At 45.8% G+C, this 21,747-nt stretch overlaps 1 protein-coding gene across 2 annotated transcripts in view; it reads right to left on the bottom strand.

The window, feature by feature from the left end:
* Positions 1-21,747, bottom strand: part of MFSD6 (major facilitator superfamily domain containing 6) — a 73,249-nt gene that overhangs the window by 46,110 nt on the left and 5,392 nt on the right. For both annotated transcript variants that reach the window (XM_088466939.1, XM_088466940.1), the window contains exon 2: positions 7,822-9,426. In XM_088466939.1, coding sequence (XP_088323065.1) covers positions 7,822-9,374 — 1,553 coding nt within the window. In that variant the 5' untranslated portion in view covers positions 9,375-9,426. The remainder of the gene's footprint in view (positions 1-7,821; positions 9,427-21,747) is intronic.

The following is a 21,747-nucleotide window of genomic DNA, read 5'->3' as shown; positions in this document are numbered from 1 at the left end:
CATAATCAAATACAATGTGCGATTAGTGGACAATGGGAAAAAAAATTGTAATGCCACAAAGAAGTATAAACGTACGGCCTGCTTTAGAACTGCTCGCTAAATGTACGCATTGCCGATGTTCAGCGATTATAGGCTACTGCGCAAACGAAAGATATTCTGAAAACCACTACGGCGCACGTGAGTGTACACACAAAGCTGCTGCTGCGTACGGGGCCGACGGTATCGGAGATGGCAGAGAGGGAAAACCATGGGCGTTCCCAGGTGGTGGCCAGAAGTGAGTGCGCTATGGGAGTGTCAGTCGCAGTGACCATGTTCAGATGGAGACGCTGGATTTGCCATAGGGCTGGTGCAAGTGTCAAAGGTGCAGGCGATGGTGGCGTGTCAAGAATCAGTGGCGGTGTTTAAGCATGCGGGGATGTTGAAAGTGGGCGTGTCAGCGCTTGCTCGTTCAGGTGCACGCTAGTACACGAGGGAGAGGTGAAAGTAGCACCTCGGCAATGCTCCTTCTCCCTACAATAGGACGGAGACGGAGATTGGGATCTCGGCTACTTACACCAGACCTCTCTAGCTAGCACCTCTGCAATGCTCGTTCTCCCTACAATAGGTCGGAGACGGAGATTGGGAGCTCCACTACTTACACCAGCCCTCTCTAGCTAGCGCCTCTGCAATGCTCGTTCTCCCTACAATAGGACGGAGAAGGAGATTGGGAGCTCCACTACTTACACCAGCCCTCTCTAGCTAGCGCCTCTGCAATGCTCGTTCTCCCTACAATAGGACGGAGAAGGAGATTGGAATCTCCACTACTTACACCAGACCTCTCTAGCTAGCGCCTCTGCAATGCTTGTTCTCCCTACAATAGGACGGAAAAGGAGATTGGGAGCTCCACTACTTACACCAGACCTCTCTAGCTAGCGCCTCTGCAATGCTTGTTCTCCCTACAATAGGACGGAAAAGGAGATTGGGAGCTCCGCTACTTACACCAGACCTCTCTAGCTAGCACCTCTGTAATGCTCGTTCTCCCTACAATAGGATGGAGACGGAGATTGGGATCTCCGCTACTTACACCAGACCTCTCTAGCTAGCGCCTCTCCAATGCTTGTTCTCCCTACAATAGGTCGGAGACGGAGATTGGAAGCTCCACTACTTACACAGGACCTCTCTAGCTAGCGCCTCTGCAATGCTCCTTCTCCCTACAGTAGGTCGGAGATGGAGATTGGGATCTCCGCTACTTACACCAGTCCTCTCTAGCTAGCGCCTCTGCAATGCTCGTTCTCCCTACAATAGGACGGAGACTGGGAGCTCCGCTACTTACACCAGACCTCTCTAGCTAGCGCCTCTGCAATGCTTGTTCTCCCTACAATAGGACGGAGAAGGAGATTGGAATCTCCGCTAACGAGACCTCTCTAGCTAGCGCCTCTGCAATGCTCGTTCTCCCTACAATAGGACGGAAAAGGAGATTGGGAGCTCCGCTACTTACACCAGACCTCTCTAGCTAGCGCCTCTGCAATGCTCGTTCTCCCTACAATAGGACAGAGACGGAGATCTCCGCTACTTACACCAGAGCTCTCTAGATAGCACCTCTGCAATGCTCGTTCTCCCTACAATAGGACGGAGACGGAGATTGGGAGCTCTGCTACTTACAACAGACATCTCTAGCTAGCGCCTCTGCAATGCTCATTCTCCCTACAATAGGACAGAGACGGAGATTGGGAGCTCCGCTACTTACACCAGACCTCTCTTGCTAGCGCCTCTGCAATGCTTGTTCTCCCTACAATAGGACGGAGAAGGAGATTGGAATCTCCGCTACTTACACGAGACCTCTCTAGCTAGCGCCTCTGCAATGCTTGTTCTCCCTACAATAGGACGGAAAAGGAGATTGGGAGCTCTGCTACTTACACCAGACCTATCTAGCTAGCGCCTCTGCAATGCTCGTTCTCCCTACAATAGGACAGAGACGGAGATCTCCGCTACTTACACCAGAGCTCTCTAGATAGATCCTCTGCAATGCTCGTTCTCCCTACAATAGGACGGAGACGGAGATTGGGAGCTCCGCTACTTACACCAGACCTCTCTAGCTAGCGCCTCTGCAATGCTCCTTCTCCCTACAATAGGACAGAGACGGAGATTGGGAGCTCCGCTACTTACAACAGACCTCTCTTGCTAGCGCCTCTGCAATGCTCGTTCTCCCTACAATAGGACGGAGAAGGAGATCGGGAGCTCCGCTACTTACACCAGACCTCTCTAGCTAGCACCTCTGCAATGCTCATTCTCCCTACAATAGGATGGAGACGGAGATTGGGATCTACGCTACTTACACCAGAGCTCTCTAGATAGCGCCTCTGAAGTGCTCGTTCTCCCTACAATAGGACGGAGACGGAGATTGGGAGCTCCGCTACTTACACCAGACCTCTCTAGCTAGCGCCTCTGCAATGCTCGTTCTCCATACAATAGGACAGAGACGGAGATTGGGAGCTCCGCTACTTACACCAGACCTCTCTAGCTAGCGCCGCTGCAATGCTCGTTCTCCCTACAATAGGACGGAGACGGAGATTGGGATCTCCGCTACTTACACCAGACCTCTCAAGCGCCTCTGCAATGCTCGTTATCCCTACAATAGGACGGAGACGGAGATTGGGAGCTCCACTACTTACACCAGACCTCTCTAGCTAGCGCCTCTGCAATGCTCGTTCTCCCTTCAATAGGACGGAGACGGAGATTGGGATCTCCACTACTTACACCAGACCTCTCTAGCTAGCGCCTCTGCAATGCTTGTTCTCCCTACTATAGGACGGAAAAGGAGATTGGGAGCTCCGCTACTTACACCAGACCTCTCTAGCTAGCACCTCTGCAATGCTCGTTCTCCCTACAATAGGACGGAGACGGAGATTGGGATCTCCGCTACTTACACCAGACCTTTCTAGCTAGCGCCTCTGCAATGCTCGTTCTCCCTACAATTGGTCGGAGACGGAGACTCTGATCTCCGCTACTTACACTAGACCTTTCTAGCTAGCGCCTCTGCAATGCTCGTGCTCCCTACAATAGGACGGAGACAGAGATTGGGAGCTCCACTACTTACACCAGGCCTCTCTAGCTAGCGCCTCTGCAATGCTCATTCTCCCTACAATAGGACGGAGACGGAGATTGGGAGCTCTGCTACTTACACCAGACCTATCTAGCTAGCGGCTCTGCAATGCTCGTTCTCCCTACAATAGGATGGAGACGGAGATTGGGAGCTCTGCTACTTACACCAGACCTCTCTAGCTAGCACCTCTGCAATGCTCGTTCTCCCTACAATAGGACGGAGACGGAGATTGGGATCTCCGCTACTTACACCAGACCGTTCTAGCTAGCGCCTCTGCAATGCTCATTCTCCCTACAATTGGTCGGAGACGGAGATTGGGAGCTCCGCTACTTACACCAGACCTCTCTAGCACCTCTGCAATGCTCGTTCTCCCTACAATAGGATGGAGACGGAGATTGGGATCTCCTCTACTTACACCAGACCTCTCTAGCTAGCGCCTCTGCAATGCTTGTTCTCCCTACAATAGGTCGGAGACGGAGATTGGGAGCTCTGCTACTTACACCAGACCTCTCTAGCTAGCACCTCTGCAATGCTTGTTCTCCCTACAATAGGACGGAGAAGGAGATTGGGATCTCTGCTACTTACACCAGACCTCTCTAGCGCCTCTGCAATGCTCGTTCTCCCTACAATAGGACGGAGACGGAGATTGGGATCTCCACTACTTACACCAGACCTCTCTAGCTAGCGCCTCTGCAATGCTCGTTCTCCCTACTATAGGACGGAAAAGGAGATTGGGAGCTCCGCTACTTACACCAGACCTCTCTAGCTAGCGCATCTGCAATGCTCGTTCTCCCTACAATTGGTCGGAGACGGAGACTCTGATCTCCGCTACTTACACTAGACCTTTCTAGCTAGCGCCTCTGCAATGCTCGTGCTCCCTACAATAGGACGGAGACAGAGATTGGGAGCTCCGCTACTTACACCAGGCCTCTCTAGCTAGCGCCTCTGCAATGCTCATTCTCCCTACAATAGGACGGAGACGGAGATTGGGAGCTCTGCTACTTACACCAGACCTATCTAGCTAGCGGCTCTACAATGCTCGTTCTCCCTACAATAAGACGGAGACGGAGATTGGGAGCTCCGCTACTTACACCAGACCTCTCTAGCTAGCACCTCTGCAATGCTCGTTCTCCCTACAATAGGACGGAGACGGAGATTGGGATCTCCGCTACTTACACCAGACCGTTCTAGCTAGCGCCTCTGCAATGCTCATTCTCCCTACAATTGGTCGGAGACGGAGATTGGGAGCTCCGCTACTTACACCAGACCTCTCTAGCACCTCTGCAATGCTCGTTCTCCCTACAATAGGATGGAGACGGAGATTGGGATCTCCTCTACTTACACCAGATCTCTCTAGCTAGCGCCTCTGCAATGCTTGTTCTCCCTACAATAGGACGGAAAAGGAGATTGGGAGCTCTGCTACTTACACCAGACCTATCTAGCTAGCGCCTCTGCAATGCTCGTTCTCCCTACAATAGGACAGAGACGGAGATCTCCGCTACTTACACCAGAGCTCTCTAGATAGATCCTCTGCAATGCTCGTTCTCCCTACAATAGGACGGAGACGGAGATTGGGAGCTCCGCTACTTACAACAGACCTCTCTAGCTAGCACCTCTGCAATGCTCATTCTCCCTACAATAGGATGGAGACGGAGATTGGGAGCTCCGCTACTTACACCAGAGCTCTCTAGATAGCGCCTCTGCAATGCTCGTTCTCCCTACAATAGGACGGGGAAGGAGATTGGGAGCTCCACTACTTACACCAGACCTCTCTAGCTAGCGCCTCTGCAATGCTTGTTCTCCCTACAATAGGTCGGAGACGGAGATTGGGATCTCCGCTACTTACACCAGACCTCTCTAGCTAGCGCCTCTGCAATGCTCGTTCTCCCTACAATAGGACGGAGAAGGAGATTGGAATCTCCACTACTTACACCAGACCTCTCTAGCTAGCGCCTCTGCAATGCTCGTTCTCCCTACAATAGGACGGAGACGGAGATTGGGAGCTCCGCTACTTACACCAGACCTCTCTAGCTAGCGCCTCTGCAGTGCTCGTTCTCCCTACTATAGGACGGAGACAGAGATTGGGATCTCCGCTACTTACACTGGACCCCTCCAGCTAGCGCCTCTGCTCTGCACACTCTCCCTGCAGAGAGACAGAAACGGAAATCGGGAGACACATACAGCACCCCATTCTGGAGGGTCCCTTCGTAGGAAGACGGAGGTGAAAAGAATTGTCTTTTTCATTCTGACAGCTTTATCAGCTGCCATATACCATCTAGCCCGGCACTGAGCATCTGTTACCGCTTTCCAACAACATCATTGGCGAGTCTATCATACGGCTTTTTTCATTTACAAAGGCTGGAATACCATAACCACTTTAGCAACACTCTTGCTTTTATTGCTACATTTATATGGAACATTGTGTCTCTATTCTTTAAACGGAGCTATCTACATCTTAACAATATTAGAATCATAACAGTGTTCTCATCTAATGTACACTGTTGTACTGTTCATTTGAATGGATATTGGTTATTGGAACAAGAACCTAGGGCATTTATCCATATTAAGGAACTTTTCAAAACTACAATATCCTTCTCTATATTTCTGCTGTGGATATCTCATCTCAACTTTATTCATTTTTTATTATTATCAAATATTTGCATATTATATTTTTATGAGGATTATGTTCATTTACATATGTGATGTTTGTTTACATATTATTTTAGGACCACAAGTGTTAGAATACAATGTATGGGGTGTGGTATAAGAGATAGACAGTAATTAGTTAGACAATGTCTAGTGTTCTCTCTAGCTCCGGCGGCAGGCAGGGCGCCGGAACTAGAGAGGGCAACTTTGTGTGCGCGCCCGAAAAAGGGGTGTGGCCATTCGTCATACTTGGGGGCGTGCCCGGCACTTACGGACACGCCGGGCAGCCCCCAGGCGCTGCAGACAGTGAGAATAGATGCCGGGCGCATGCACCCGGTGTCTATTCTCTGGCAGTGACCGGGTCACCGCACATTTCTCCACCCGCGGGACACTGCGTCCCACGGGTGAAGACAGCACCCGCAGGCTGTGAGGGCAGGGCACTTTTTGCCCTCCTTCTGGAGGGCAGGGTGCTTTTTGCCCTCCAGAAGGAGGGCAGGGCGCCGCGACCCGCTAAAACAGCCTAGCGGGAACGCTAAATGTCTAGATAGACACCAGATGTTAGACAGTTAATAGTTAGACCAGGATAAAAGTTAGACACAGACAAAAGTCAGACACACTAAAGTTAGACATGTAAAAAGTTCGACAGGGTCAAAATTTTCGACATGAAAATGGTCGACACAAAAATGGTCGACACTTTTCTACCATTTTTTTTTTTTTTTAGCCCTAATCTTCACCCAAACCCTAACCCTCCCCTTGGTGCCTAACCCTAACCCTCCCTCCTGATGCCTAACCCTAACCATCTGGGTAAGTGCCTAACCCTAACCCTCCAGTAAGTCCCTAACACTAAACCTAGCCCTAATCCTAAAAATATTTAAAAAAAAATGTGTCCACCAATTTTGTGTCAATCATTTTCATGTTGAACTTTTGACCCCGTCGACCTTTTGTACCTGTCGGACTTTTTACATGTCTAACTTTAATCTGTCTGACTTTTGTCCGTGTCAAAATTTTATCCTTGTCTAACTATTTACTGTCTAACATCTGGTGTCTATCTAGACATTGTCTAACTAATTACTGTCTGTCTATAGTCCGGAACCCCAATAAATACTGTTTATTTTTTATACATATGGGCATATTTTTTATTATTTACATACATTTTTTACCTCATCAGCGCTGTCTGTATATTTAGTTTATTTGTCCTTCTCTGACTTGTTACCACGTTGGACAGCTGCGTGGGGTTAATTAATCCTGTTGTGACTCTGTTCAGTGCCATTGGCTATTTTTGTTTAAACATTTACTGCTGTACAAAATAAGAAAAACCATCCCTGACAGCTGTGGGACTTATTCCTCTTCCCCATTTTTAAATGGCCGTTGAGACGGGAACACCAATCAGAACCCACAATTTCCATGATTCTGCTTCTGATTGGTCCTCCTATCCACACAGCCCCAAGTGCCGCTGGGGTGTGAGATGAAGCAAGGAGAACAGCAGCCTTTGGACCTCAGCGAATGGGCCCCTGGATTGCGGGTCCCTGTGTTGTGTAGATATCCTAACTAATTATTAACGCTTTTCAGAAGTTACTCCGGAACATTACACATTAATAAAAAGCTGTGTACCTCATGTGATGTGCTGTTACTGCCAAAGGATATTGTCACTGTAGTGCACACATAGTAATTAGTCAACACAATTTACCTTGTTTCTAACTTTTTGCTTTATCGTCTCCTTAGTTATCTATTAGGCCTCTTAAAGTTTCTATTGTGTTATCCCTCCTCATGACATATTTATATATCTATTATATATAGTATGGCTTTATCAATTGCTGGACAGTTTTAGTTAAATGGATCTGTATGTTGCTGAGGTTTCAATGTCTTGACACCTATGTTATAGGTTTTTCTCTAATTGATCTTATGCAATAAAACTACAAATGTTTTTATAAACATCGGCGTGTATGCGCTCCCATCATTTGCGCTCTGTGGGAAGCACTGCGTATTATAGCGGTGCTGTACAAACAGACGGTAATAACGAAATATGGAACAGGAGCACTTTCCCTTTAAAGATTAGAAGACAACAGACACTCTGAATCAGTATAAGCGCTTACCTGATGTGACCCACCAGCTCGATCAGCTTGTGGCTGAAGAAATAAGCGGTCAGCTCGGACACGTGGCTCAGGATGGAGCAGATGCCGAACAGCGTGGTGGTGCCATTGAGGTCCTGCAGATGCCAGAAAAGGAAGGTAAACACATATCCGTAGCCAAATCCCATGAACCAGGCTACAAAGAGGACAGAGCCGTACTGTACGGTGCATATAATCTTCACCAGGTCCCAAAACCTAAAGTGTTGTTCCGTGTCCTCCAGCACCCGTCCCTCATTTAGGTTCTGCCCAGGCGAGACTGGTTGGGAGGTCACTTCCACAGGAGAGATCTCCAGGTCCTCCCTACGTTCCTCCTCTGGTTTTAAATGGTTATAGCGAAAGCGGAATTGGGTGGATACAATAAGCGCCACCGACATCAGGACACCGAAAACAATAAAAGCGATCCGGTAATTTTTATACTCAAGAGCAGAGCAACCAACGCCTTCGATGAGGACACTGATGTGGGTGTGATCGATTCCTATCCCCACACATAACATCGCCACTCCCCAACCCAGCGACCCCCACATCCTTTGCAATCCATAGCGGTCCCGATGTTTGCCCAAATATTGAAGCGTCACGGTGTCTACAATGGTAACAGCCGGAGCGCTGAAGAACTCGCCGATGATAACCACCAGCAAGATTAACAGGAATATTGTTTCGACGTCTTCTTCGTTGTATTGCAACACAGCGTTGGGAGACACGGTTGTGGTAGTAACAATGGTCGTTGTGGTAAGAGTAGTAGTAGTATTTCCATTATCAGGAACCATGTCTGCCGGTAAGTCGGTGCTGCTGACATTTGCCGCTTCCCTTGCCTTCCGGTGCAACAGGATGGAAGCTTCTTTGTAGAGAACTTCGGAATTGGAAGCCAATTTGGCTTCCCACGTAAGGTGATCATCGTATGAATCCCTCTTCCTCCTGATTTTTGCCGTGGTGGCGCTCTCTTTGGTGGTCAGCCTTGCTGTGGATGTAAGGGGCAGAGTTGTAGTAAGAACCAGGCTGGAGTTAGTGGGTAGGACGGGAACAGGATTGTTAGGCACACACAGTAATTTAGCTGGTTTCACAAAACCTATCCCCAAGTTGAATGAAACCCAGCAGAGAAGTGAGAACAGTAAGACCATCTTCCCTTTCCGAAAGCGATCGGCTATTACACCCCAGAAAGGGGCACTGCAGAATTCAATAAAATACCTAATGCCCACTAACAGGCCACTTTGGGTGGGAGACATCCCCAACTGTTTGTAGTAAACCGGTAATAGAGGATAAAGCGAACCGTATGCAGAGTAAAAAAAGAAGTAGAACACTTTGGAAATAAGAAGGTCGTTGTTAATTTTAACGCAGTGTTTTTCCAACCAGTCCGTGTCCTGATCGGTGGTGGATAAGTTGTCACCGGCCGCTGGAGTTTCACCACGTCTAGCTTGGTTGTTCTCCATGGTGGTCCCATTGAAAGGATCGGCAAGAACATACTTCCTCTTCTGTTCCTCTTCGTCCTCCGCCAAGATGGCGACTTTGTCCCCTGTCGCCATGACTTAATAGAAGAGGGGTGTTTCAGCTGGTCCGAAAGGGATGAGAGCCGACCTGCAAGTAACAAAAAGGGAGCCTTAGACAAGTGCATTGTTATGTATATTGACTTTCATGTTAATCATCAATGTCATACAAGTTTATGGAACTTGATAGAGGCAGAACATACGTAAGTGTTGTGTTGGTGAAAACATTACGGCTATGACTGAAAATCCTAGGTCAACAGGAATTAACACGCCGAGTGCTGTCCTCCCTCATTACAGATGAGCGATGTGTGGTTACTGCCACAGGACGACGCGGATCTATCCGCATACTGTTTATACACCACAGTTCATTACTGTTCCACTTTATAATTTATCATCTAATTACTCATCTATTACGGTTTAACAATAAATGTACTTTAAAGTATCCATTGTATTATTCTTCCCTCTAACACAGTTATATGTCTATGAAATACAGCATATTTTAGGTTTACAATCTAAACTTTGTTAAAGGTTCGATATTACCTGTGTGACTACGTAACAAGTGGATGATTTTCATTGGCTGGACACGTACATTAAAGGTTTGCTGGAGTTTATCTAATAAAAGTTCTACCGCAGATATTTATTTTGGGTGTCCTACAGAGCAATTCAATTGTCGCTCCATTCGGGGCGCGAAACGCAGCAGGAATGTGCGATAAGTTGGCAATTTGGAGCGCCCAAAGCGGTATTTTAGACGGGTTTAGCAGGTGCTGGGCACGCACACGCATCACTCGCGCCCTAACAGAGGAACAACTGAATTGCTCCGATGAGCGCCTATTACTTTTGGGCTCCCAAAAAAAAACAATTGAATCGCCCCCAATGACTCTTTATATACTTTAAGATTTTAATCGCATGTGGGAAACGGAACACAGACAGATAGTGACTAGTAGCCTAGCTTAGACGCTGGAAAGTCCTGGTGTCTGTGTCTATTGGCGGTCGCCCCTATGCGACTTTATGCAGATGCCGCTACAAAGCCCCTCCCTGGTGTACATCTCTGCATCCAAATGTGCAAGGACTGCGACGCCCCATCGGCGTCTTTAGCCGCAACATCGGTTGCACTAACAAAACTTCTACCAGCCCTACGGCAGGTACAGATCATCTGTCTGATTATAGGAATCAGACAGATGATATGAATATTCAACCTATTTTTGCTTCCGGATTGGTCAAAAGTAGGATAAAATTATTTTGCTCACTTATGCTACGAGTATCAGAAGACACTTACAAAACATAAATGCTGTTACAATATACCTGGCGCAGAGCAGAGGTGGGCAACAGCCGGCTATTCCCAATCCAACCTATTCATATACAGAGAAGCTGGCATCATGTGACCTCTCCTGACCAACGCATGGACGGTATCAGGAGGCGCAGGGAGCAGGGTAGGGAGCGAGGTGTGCTATGCACCGTGGCCTAAGGGGAAGGAAATAAGGGCAGGTGATAGGCACAATGGGCAGGCCGCATTCCGCCAGTCTTTGCATGCATGCCGGCATTGATAACACCAGTATGCATGACGATCACCACAAAGGACTACCCTGTTGGAAAGAGCCATCCTTTGCGATGGAGGGAGTTCCAGGTCTATGACCCAGAGGCCCCTCTGGCATCCTTCTGCGCCACGGGGGTGCTGGGAGGAATCAGATTGGATCCTTCTATCAGCACTCTCCCGATAGAAGCCCATAGGCCTCTAGGGGTAGCGCCATCAGGAAGGTGGCATTACCCACCACAATCAAGTCCCGGAGTGCCACACATTCTGCGGCTTGGTGCACATGAGAAATGCAGGCAAATCCGCATTTTGGGGGTTTGACCGCATTTCTCCCCTTCCTGAATCCCGCCCTTGGTGAGGTCTGTGGGCATTTGGAGGGTGTTGAGGAAATAATTTCCTTTAGTTAATCTAGCCCATTATTTACATTTTGCACAAATCTTTAAGATAACCGTCAGGTGTTTTGGTCAGCAAACGATATACTGTGAACGATCTAACGTTTTGGAAATGGATGCATGATATAGCATTAGCTCGTTGGTCCGTTTGCACTGCACAGTGTGTATGCACGATATCGTTTGCCCAGGAGAGCCAGGGAGTTGCCGGGGAGTTCAAGGAAAATACTTGACGACATCCCATCGTTGGCGAGTCGTCTAGTGTGTAAGCACCTTTAAACTGATCTGCAAAACAGGTCCCACACTAAGGGATGGGAACGGTAATTGTAAGACTGGACAAAGTGACCATGGGTGAGTGCAATCCCCACAGCCAACTGCCTCTATAGGGGGTCCCTGCAATCACTAAAAGACATTTGTTATATCTCCATTTACTTCATTATGAACTATCTTATTTGCTTACAACGCTATACTGAAAACATGTTTATATCTCAACATATTTTCTATTGGCTGGGCTATACAGACCCTAATGCTCCGGCCTGTATTACTGCGGAGGCTGAGAATAGCTCCGCTGTCCTGGTGAGATTATCATCGCCCCCGGTCAGCCTCTATCGATATGCGCATACAGGGAAGCAATCGGGAAGCCGACTGCCTAAATACCGGCAGCCGGCTTCCCGACTGTCTTATCCCGGCATGGGTGAAATGCCGGGCGTCTAGATGTAGACGATCATAGTGATGCCGGGCGCCGCGAGCAGACAGCCACGGGGGGGGGGGGGTTAGGTTTAGGGCTCCTGGGGGGGACTTAGGGTTAGGCACCCCCCAGGGAGGGTTAGGCTAGGGGGAGGGAGGGTTAGGGATAGGCACCCCTGGGGGGGACTTAGTGTTAGGCACCCCCCCGGGGGACTTAATTTTGGCAGCGGGGAAGGGGGTGGTTAGGGTTAGGCACTTGGGGGGGAAGTTAGAGTTAGGCACCCCTAAGGAGGGTTAGGGGGGTTAGGTTAGGTTAGTGGATACTTACCTATCCACGATCGGGATTTCCAGCGCTGTCGGGCTTCCACTGCGTCACACTCTGCTCCTGTCGGGCTGCCGCTGACGGGAATCGAACCGCCGGCCATGCGGCTGGCGGTATATCATACCCATTCCGCGCATACATTACCCACGGACAGCCGATTCTCGGAGCAGCTCCCTCAACATGAAGATGATGGTAAATAGTCCCGATACTACTGGGTTGATTTACAAATCTTTCCAAAGCCGCTGCTTGTTGGCGGTTCTGGTCACTAAATTTAAAAAATAATCCTGGCTTTGCATTTTGTGTTACCGCCCTACATAATCCTTCGGCGGCTTTTAAGATCTGCCGCTTAGTAAATAAATCCCGCTACATCTGTTCTCGCAGTGAATAGCAGCGATAAACGTGGTTAGGTTCCCGAGGAAAATTAGTTTAACTGTATTAAATAGACCCGAAAGTGTTTAGCAATATTTAGCCCATGACACATGATTCCACAGATCACAAACGTCAAACCTTTTTATGCACTGCAGAAAGGTATTATATATATTTAACAGATTAGAATAAAAAAATTTATAAAATATCCATTGCTGTGACCATCCCGTATATCACAGGCAAACACCCGGTGGCCCCCATATCATCCATTATATCCAATAAATATCATACACCATTCCCTCATCCTAGGAACCATTACTGATGACTACGTGCGAGGTTCTGTACAGACCAGAAGCCACACCGGCAGCCAGCTGCAGCCTTACACCCCAGTCTGTATTCAGGTTCAATTAATTTGACACTGGCCATTCTCTCTAGGGTTCCTGCAACAGACATTCAAACGCAGAGACAGCATTCGGCAAGTACATAAGGCAGAGACTGATGCTACTATATGGTTACTTTTTTATTTTCCTACTTTACAGAACCATAAACACGAAAAACAGCATCTACAGAATGTTTACTAAGGGTTATGTCATGTTAAATATACACGTTTAGACCATTCAGGAAATGTTCTCCCAGAATACATAAATAACGTATGTGCAATTCTGACCACAAGACACAGGCCGACACTTCCGCAGCGCTCAGCTGGTCTCCTAGCACCTCAGTGCTGCTGCTAGTGATTGCAATCTTCCTGCAACATGGACTTTAACATATGCTGTCACATCAGATAAATATAGTATAAATGCCCTTTAACAGTACACACTACACTTATTACAGTCAACTCAGAGTACGGTTTAGGACATGGATTTAAACACAGACACAGCAACTTTATGCTTTGTGGATAAATGTGATCATGGCCACAGCTGCTGTTCCAAAAGTGCCTTATTACAGCGTATTACAGCAAGGGCAATATTTCCCGTATACACAGAAAGATATGTATGGTGGTTCCGTTACACACAAATCTGGCAGCTAGAGGACTTGTAAAAGGACCTTTGTCTTGATTCGGGTACAGTTGGGAGGTATGTACCAGTAAGTGATGGCCCTTTAATGCCGCACGTACCTGCCGCTGGCGGGGGATGGGTGTATATGCAGTCCACCAGACATCTAATTTTACAAACTACGTATCTGTAAACTTTATAAAAGGGGAAATTCAATCCCGTCATCAGGACGCTGTCCCGAAACCACAGACCTCACATCCGCCAGCGTTGCATGTTTTCCCTCGCACCCTTAAAGCTGGCCATCCCACTATACAATTATCTGTCAGATATCTGTCCAATCTGGCTGGTTGGAATGAAAACCTGGTAATGTATGGGAGCAAATGACAGTCGATCACATGGTTTTAAACACTAAAAAATGTTTAAAAACAAATTGTTCAATTTGGTTACATTTGTGTGTTTTTAACCAATTTGTCTGAACGACCATTGTTGGCTATTTTCCAGTGTTTGTGAGCAAATGGACGATTGTCATTGGCTCCCATACATTACCAGGTTTTCATTCCAACCAGCCAAATTGGACAGATATCTGATGGATGCCCAGCTTTAGACTTGCGATGATGGCACTACCATAACTGGTTGATAGGGGCACCGCCACGGCACACTGTGTGTAACTGAATTACCCCCCAAAGTGGGGACAGCCTTGGTGGACGGTAGTACCCAATTGGGCTACAGAATATATCCAGCCACCAATGTCTCATTAGACTGTACCACCCCTCGAGGAAAAGGACAGACAAGAGGGAAATAGACATATGAACAAGGAGAAATCATCCTTGGGATAGTATAATTTTAATTAAAAATAATTACACTGTACAACAAATAAATACTTTTAATTTGTTTCCTTTCTAAAAATAGTCATACATTACTAATAGTCATACATCACTAATAGTCATACATCACTAATAGTCACACATTACTAATAGTCATACATCACTAATAGTCATACATCACTAATAATCATACATTACTAATAATCATACATCACTAATAGCCATACATTACTAATAGTCATACATCACTAATAGTCATACATCACTAATAGTCACACATCACTAACAGTCATACATCACTAATAGTCATACATCACTAATAGTCACACATCACTAATAGTCACACATCACTAATAGTCACACATCACTAATAGTCATACATCACTAATAGTCATACATTACTAATAATCATACATCACTAATAGTCATACATCACTAATAATCATACATCACTAATAGTCATACATCACTAATAGTCATACATCACTAATAGTCATACATCACTAATAGTCATACATCACTAATAATCATACATCACTAATAGTCATACATCACTAATAGTCATACATTACTAATAATCATACATCACTAATAGTCATACATCACTAATAATCATACATCACTAATAGTCACACATCACTAATAGTCATACATCACTAATAGTCACACATCACTAATAATCATACATCACTAATAGTCATACATCACTAATAATCATACATTACTAATAGTCATACATTACTAATAGTCATACATTACTAATAGTCATACATTACTAATAGTCATACATCACTAATAGTCATACATCACTAATAGTCATACATTACTAATAGTCATACATCACTAATAGTCATACATCACTAATAGTCATACATTACTAATAGTCATACATCACTAATAGTCATACATCACTAATAATCATACATTACTAATAGTCATACACTAATAGTCATACATTACTAATAGTCATACATCACTAATAGTCATACATCACTAATAGTCATACATCACTAATAGTCATACATTACTAATAGTCATACATCACTAATAATCATACATCACTAATAGTCACACATCACTAATAGTCACACATCACTAATAGTCATACATTACTAATAGTCATACATCACTAATAGTCATACATTACTAATAGTCATACATCACTAATAGTCATACATCACTAATAGTCATACATCACTAATAGTCATACATTACTAATAGTCATACATTACTAATAGTCATACATTACTAATAGTCATACATTACTAACAGTCATACATTACTAATAGTCATACATCACTAACAGTCATACATTACTAATAGTCATACATCACTAATAGTCATACATCACTAATAGTCATACATCACTAATTTGAGGTCAAGAAAAACTAAAATGATTTCAGAATGTTTTTACTAGCTCTATATTTTGAGCTACACTACTTGCACTATACTGTATGTACATTAGTAATATAGTCATAGTGAAAAGCTATTTTAAAATAATCTGATATTTTATTGATAGAAAATAAATAACAGTTGTTTTAATTCAATCAATCACAAATAAGAACACAAAACGAAACAAACATACAGCATAGGAAACAAACATACAGCATAGGAAACAAACATACAGCATAGGAAACAAACATACAGCTTAGGAAACAAACATACAGCTTAGGAAAGAAACATACAGTATAGGAAAGTACTATGTAATATAGTGGCCTATACATGGGGGTGCTTTCTCTTTGCTTGTCGCTTGTACTCCTCTTCTGGGGCCTCTCTTGTCACTGTCACCTACCCTGATATCTTTGTTCCATTGCTGAGATGTCTTGGTGGAATCGCTCACTATGCTGTCACTCAGTGCACCACAGTTATCTTGTGTGGGTAATCCCGTGAATCGCATATATTTGAATAGGGGAGGGGGACAAATAACTGATTCATTTAATTGGGTCATTAGGCCCCGCCCCCTCTGCGCGGAACGCAGATTGCTGGTAAGATCCTCTCCATTCTGCCCAATTCACTAGGAATACCCCTACATCATCATAAATGGGCTAGATCTCGGAACTCAGAGCTAACTGAGAGTTTTAAATGTCATATTCATTCTTTGCATGCTGAAATCAATTAGAAGTAACTATTTTCACATCGGAAACATTTTCATATTTGTGCAATGTAATTTATCTAAGAAAGACAGTTTTTTATTTATATTTTTTTGTAACAAGCAGGATGATATCAGGAAGTAAAGCTGGACTCCCCAGTCTCCACGCGGTCATACATATACATACTATACAACTCACTGGTGACATACCGTAGGAGAACAAGTGCTACAACATGTACATCATGTTCCTTCCTGTATTTATTCACCAAACAGAATCCCTCAGGCTGGGAACTGGTGGTAAATGAAAAAAAAAAAAAGAACAGCCGGTTATCTGTTTGTCGTGGTTTTACCTTGCCTGGTGCCCTCATGCCAGGAAGCTCATAGCCGATGCTGCCCCTCCTGTGTGTGCCCAACATAAATACTCTTGAAAAAGGTCTTGTTAGTCCTCTTCCTGTTCCAGTACAACTATATTTCTGTGGACTTTACTAAGACAATTACACACTCTAAAGTCATTCTGACTTTTCAAGCTCACCTTCTCAAGAGCCCGCCATCTGCAACATTTCTTGGTAACTCTTTGTCCTACTTAAGAGCCCGCCATCTGCAACATTTCTTGGTAACTTTTTGTCCTACTTAAGAGCCCGCCATCTGCAACATTTCTTGGCTAACTTTTACCCACAGGTAGCCCGATACCTGTATGAAGTACTGACTCACCTAGGCCATTAGTGGGCAAAAAAAGACCTTAATTGTCAAAGCACCATAGACAGGATTATACCAATTTCCAGCAACAATTATCAGTGCACCACCACATCAAGTCTAATCTACAACCATCCCTATAGTATAGACATCTGTGCTCGCCACTTACCGATGGCGCTGCCCTATGATCTACCGCTCACCTAACAGCTAGGAAGAGACTGAGGGGCTGATTCAGCAGGGGACGGAATTGCAAAGCCGCTCTGCACTTATGTCCTGCTAACATTCCAATACTGCAGGAGGCGTCTGAAGTGAAGAGACACCTCCCGTCAGCATCTGCAAAGAAATGACACAAGCCAAGGACCGCCTCAACCCTGTGTAGCCTTTTCCAGTGATCATGTGCTCTGGACCAGCCGCAATACACAATACAGCCAATGCACATTAGTAGTGGTGAGGGGATGCCAAGCGGAGTCCCATCGTTAAAACTAAGTGAACCCGAGAGGTTATCGCTTGCTGATCCCTAAGCTTCCTTACCTCATTAGCACAAACGGGGGAATTCAATAGATTTTTTTGGGGGTATCCATTACTTACGGAAGCTATTCAAGTGTTTCTGCCGATGGGCATGAATGCCGCGGGGGCCCATTATCTGTGTTCGCACCCTCCTGAGGTGGGGAGCAGAAATCCGCAAAAAAAGTCCGAATTTGGGGCTTTCAAACACAGCGCGCCCAGGATGCTTTACGCGTCTAAAACAAGTGCATTTGGAAGCAACACGCGTAATAAGTAATGGGCGCACAAAACAATTGGATAATCGCCGCATCAATTCAGGCGGTATCCGGTCGACTTGTCGACCTTCAGAAGGGCGACAGAAAGTCTACAGGTTCTGAATGTCGACATGTACATTACCTCAAAAATCAATATGTACGCATGCATTTTTATCAACATGGTTATAAATGCTGACACATTCATAATGTCTACATTTTACATGTCGACACCAACATGACGACATATGTTTTTTTTGTTGTTGATTTTTTAGGTTTGGGTTTCGGGTTAGGCTAAAATTAAAAAAAAACAAGTCGACATTTCAACCATGTTGACCTAGGTGCATGTGCGTATTGATTGTCGACAGTCTGTCAACATTCAGAACCTACCAACATTCTGGTGTCAACATTCTGGTGTCAACGTTCTGAAAGTAAAAAAGGCATACCACACCCTTTAACACGAGAGATCGGGTGGAAGAGGGAGCAAAAACACAATCACATTCCCCCCCCCCCAAGAGCCCAGAAACCACAAAACATACGACTGCTAAACAGGTACATCTGGATAGACGGCCCAGTCAGAACAGGCCACACCTCCACAGGCCATGCCACACTGTGTGTCGGATGCAGGCCCCTGATCCGACCAAGCGTACCGCAAGAGCAACTAAACCTAAACGCCTGGAACATGTCCTGACGGCTGTGCTGCGGGAGAACAGGAAAAACAAATGACAGCGAGAGGAAATGTCTTCAGTCACAAGTCCGCAATTTTATACCGGTGCGGAGAATGGGCTTTATCCAGCGCCATCCTCTTCACCTGGTAAGTGCGTTCTGAACATTTAAAATATTCATGCGCTTTTTTCCACTTCAGTGAATCAGTATAATGTAACCGGGCCTTCAGAACAAGATGAGTTTTCCAAGGATGTGATCACCAATCGCTGCCGTATTTCATATGGGGTCATTCACATGCACTTCATAATATACTGCAAACGCACCATGCGGAAATAAAGCATCAGATATGTGTATTCAGTAATAAACATGGGGCAATTATTCAACGATTAATGAGGATATTTGTACCACACCACTGAGCATCTGTGGTCGGCTATAATGACATAATTAGATGTACTATTGCACAGAGAAGTCACACAGCGCTCTGTCTCCTAACAGCTAATAATTAACTTGGCAATATGGGTATACGGAGCCAGTGAGGCCTAAAATCAATACTGATCAATGAGGCAGCCTTGTCTGTAGACATCTGAGTTAAACCATATCCTGCTGTATCCTATATACACACACACACACACATACATACATACATACATACACACTGTATGTATATATATGCACACACACAAACTGTATATGCACACACAAATATATACATGTATATATACATGCATCTACTTACATACATACATATAAATGTATCTTAAATGACATATAAACAGATTACATTGAATTTCTATCTATGTATTTGCTTGCTTACAGTATACCATAGCCTTGGGACAAAGAAACAAGTTCAGAGTGTCTGTTATGGGTATTATTCTGTTAACATTGTTTTTAATACTGTGAATATATGATCTGTTTTACATTGGGATCTACCAAATCCACATTTCAGGATCCGGGCAAGTGCCAAACTTGTTTACAAATACAGAATAAAAACTGCATTTAATCCAAACCCTGATTTTCCTATTAACGTCAGCCAGGAGCTATCACTAAAGGTCTCTGACTGAAATGATTTATAATGTGCCTACACATACATGATAATAACACTCCGTATCTCTCTATAAACATCAAGACACACTAAGAATACACAAAACAAAAACCTCATAATAATTATCATGCAGCCGGCTGTAATAAGTATCGCTGTGATAGCATGCTAATCAAACGGAGCCAGCAAATAGAGCTTCTATAATAATAGAAACATGCAACAGTGATACAAGAGAGAGGAAATTAGATTTTCACCTTCAACTACCAAAGGGCGAGCTTTAGAGGGTGGAGGCTGCCACAACAATGTAACCAAAAAATAATTATACTGCAAACAAAATAGACCTGGTTTTCAATAATATTGTATTTTAATAAAAGCAGAGATATACGGAGGCACGCATTACACCGGCTGGAATAATTTTTTGGCTTTTACATAACACCAGAATAAGATGGAGCACGTCTCCATCTGGCCCGTCATTTCTAGGGAATTGGTATGAAATACCGCCGGCCGCAGCCCAACATCAGCAGAGTTCCGAGCAGCGGAAGCCCGACAGCGCAGGAAATCCCGATCGTGGATAGGTGAGTATCTACTAACCTAACCCCCCTAACCCTAACCCTCCTTAGGGGTGCCTAACACTAACTTCCCCCCCAAGTGCCTAACCCTAATCCCCCCTCTAAGTGCCAAACCCTAACCACCCCCTTCCCCACTGCCTAACCCTAAGTCCCCCCCGGGGGTGCCTAACCCTAACCCTCCCTCCTAGCCTGACCCTAACCCTCCCGGGGGGGTGCCTAACCCTAAGTCCCCCCGGGAGCCCTAAACCTAACCCTGCCCCCCGCAGCTGTCCGCTCGCGGCGCCCGGCATCCCTACGATCGGGATGCTGGGGCGCCGGTCTCCCGGCGTCGGGGAAATGACGGGCGTCTACATCTAGACGCCCGGCATTTCACCCTTGCCGGGATATGACAGTCGGGAAGCTGGCTGCCGGTATTTAGGCAGTCGGCTTCCCGATTGCATACCATTTCTAGTATGTGCATTTTCCTGTTTTTCTTAATATTTTCTATCTAAGGGCCTGATTCAGACCCACTCGCGAGCGGCTGTCCGCTCGCAAGTGGGTCGATGTTCTGGACTGAGCATGCGCACGACGGAGGGAGCTCCGTCATGCGCATGCGCCAGACGCGACGAGCGAAGGAAAGTCCTTCGCTCGTTGTGTCTGATCAAAGGGGGCGTGCTGTCGATGTTGATTGACAGCACGCCCCCTTTGGTAGGCGTGTCGGGGGCGTGCCTCCCTGACGGGGGCGTTCCCACAGGAACGCCTCCCGTCAGAAGCCGGCCCACTGACATCACTAGTGATGTCAGTGGGAGTGATTTTGGCTCTGATAGAGCCAAAATCACTCCGGAGCTTGCGGTTGAAAACCTCAACCGCAGGCTCCGGCTCGCAGTTTCGATGGTCGCGATGGTCAAGACCATCGCGGCCATCAAACTGCACGCTCGTATAGCCTGTGGGTGGTGACCCACAGCTATACGAGCGTCCAAGAGGACGCTCCATTTTCATGGAGGCCGGCCCTCATTCAGAGCGTGCGCTCTGCTCAGAGCGTACGGCTCTGAATGAGGGCCTAAGTCTTAACAATAACAATAGGTTTGTCCCCTATATCCTTTAATTCTTTCACTGTATCGTGCCTATTTACTAACCAGCAGGTCGCATTGATTGATGGATCTAAAATGGCAACAAAAATTGCCATTTTAAATCTACAGGTCAAAGCCACGTCCGGCTGGTTAGTAAATCTACCCCATGACTCCCCACAACAACTATGGGGAGACTACTGCACAGATGTCCGCCCCTCTCCCTACACACAAAGTCTTCCAAGATTCCGAATTGCGTTCCCTTGTTCTACAAATCCTCTTCAACATTCCTTTCCTGCATAAAGTGATAGGACGGGCCTGATATATTTTATACCTCCATCCCCTTAATCCAAACGTTGCCCCGTGTTACTCACACACTGTATGTACACCGATATAACGCTGCCCCGTGTTACTAGCACACTGTCTGTACACCGATATAAC

This window comes from Taudactylus pleione, unplaced genomic scaffold, assembly GCF_031769625.1.
Source record: "Taudactylus pleione unplaced genomic scaffold, aTauple2 ptg000067l, whole genome shotgun sequence".
Taxonomy (NCBI): Eukaryota; Metazoa; Chordata; class Amphibia; order Anura; family Myobatrachidae; genus Taudactylus; species Taudactylus pleione.
The sequence above is the reverse complement of the archived record's forward strand: the minus strand, read 5'-3'. Positions and strand labels throughout refer to the sequence as shown.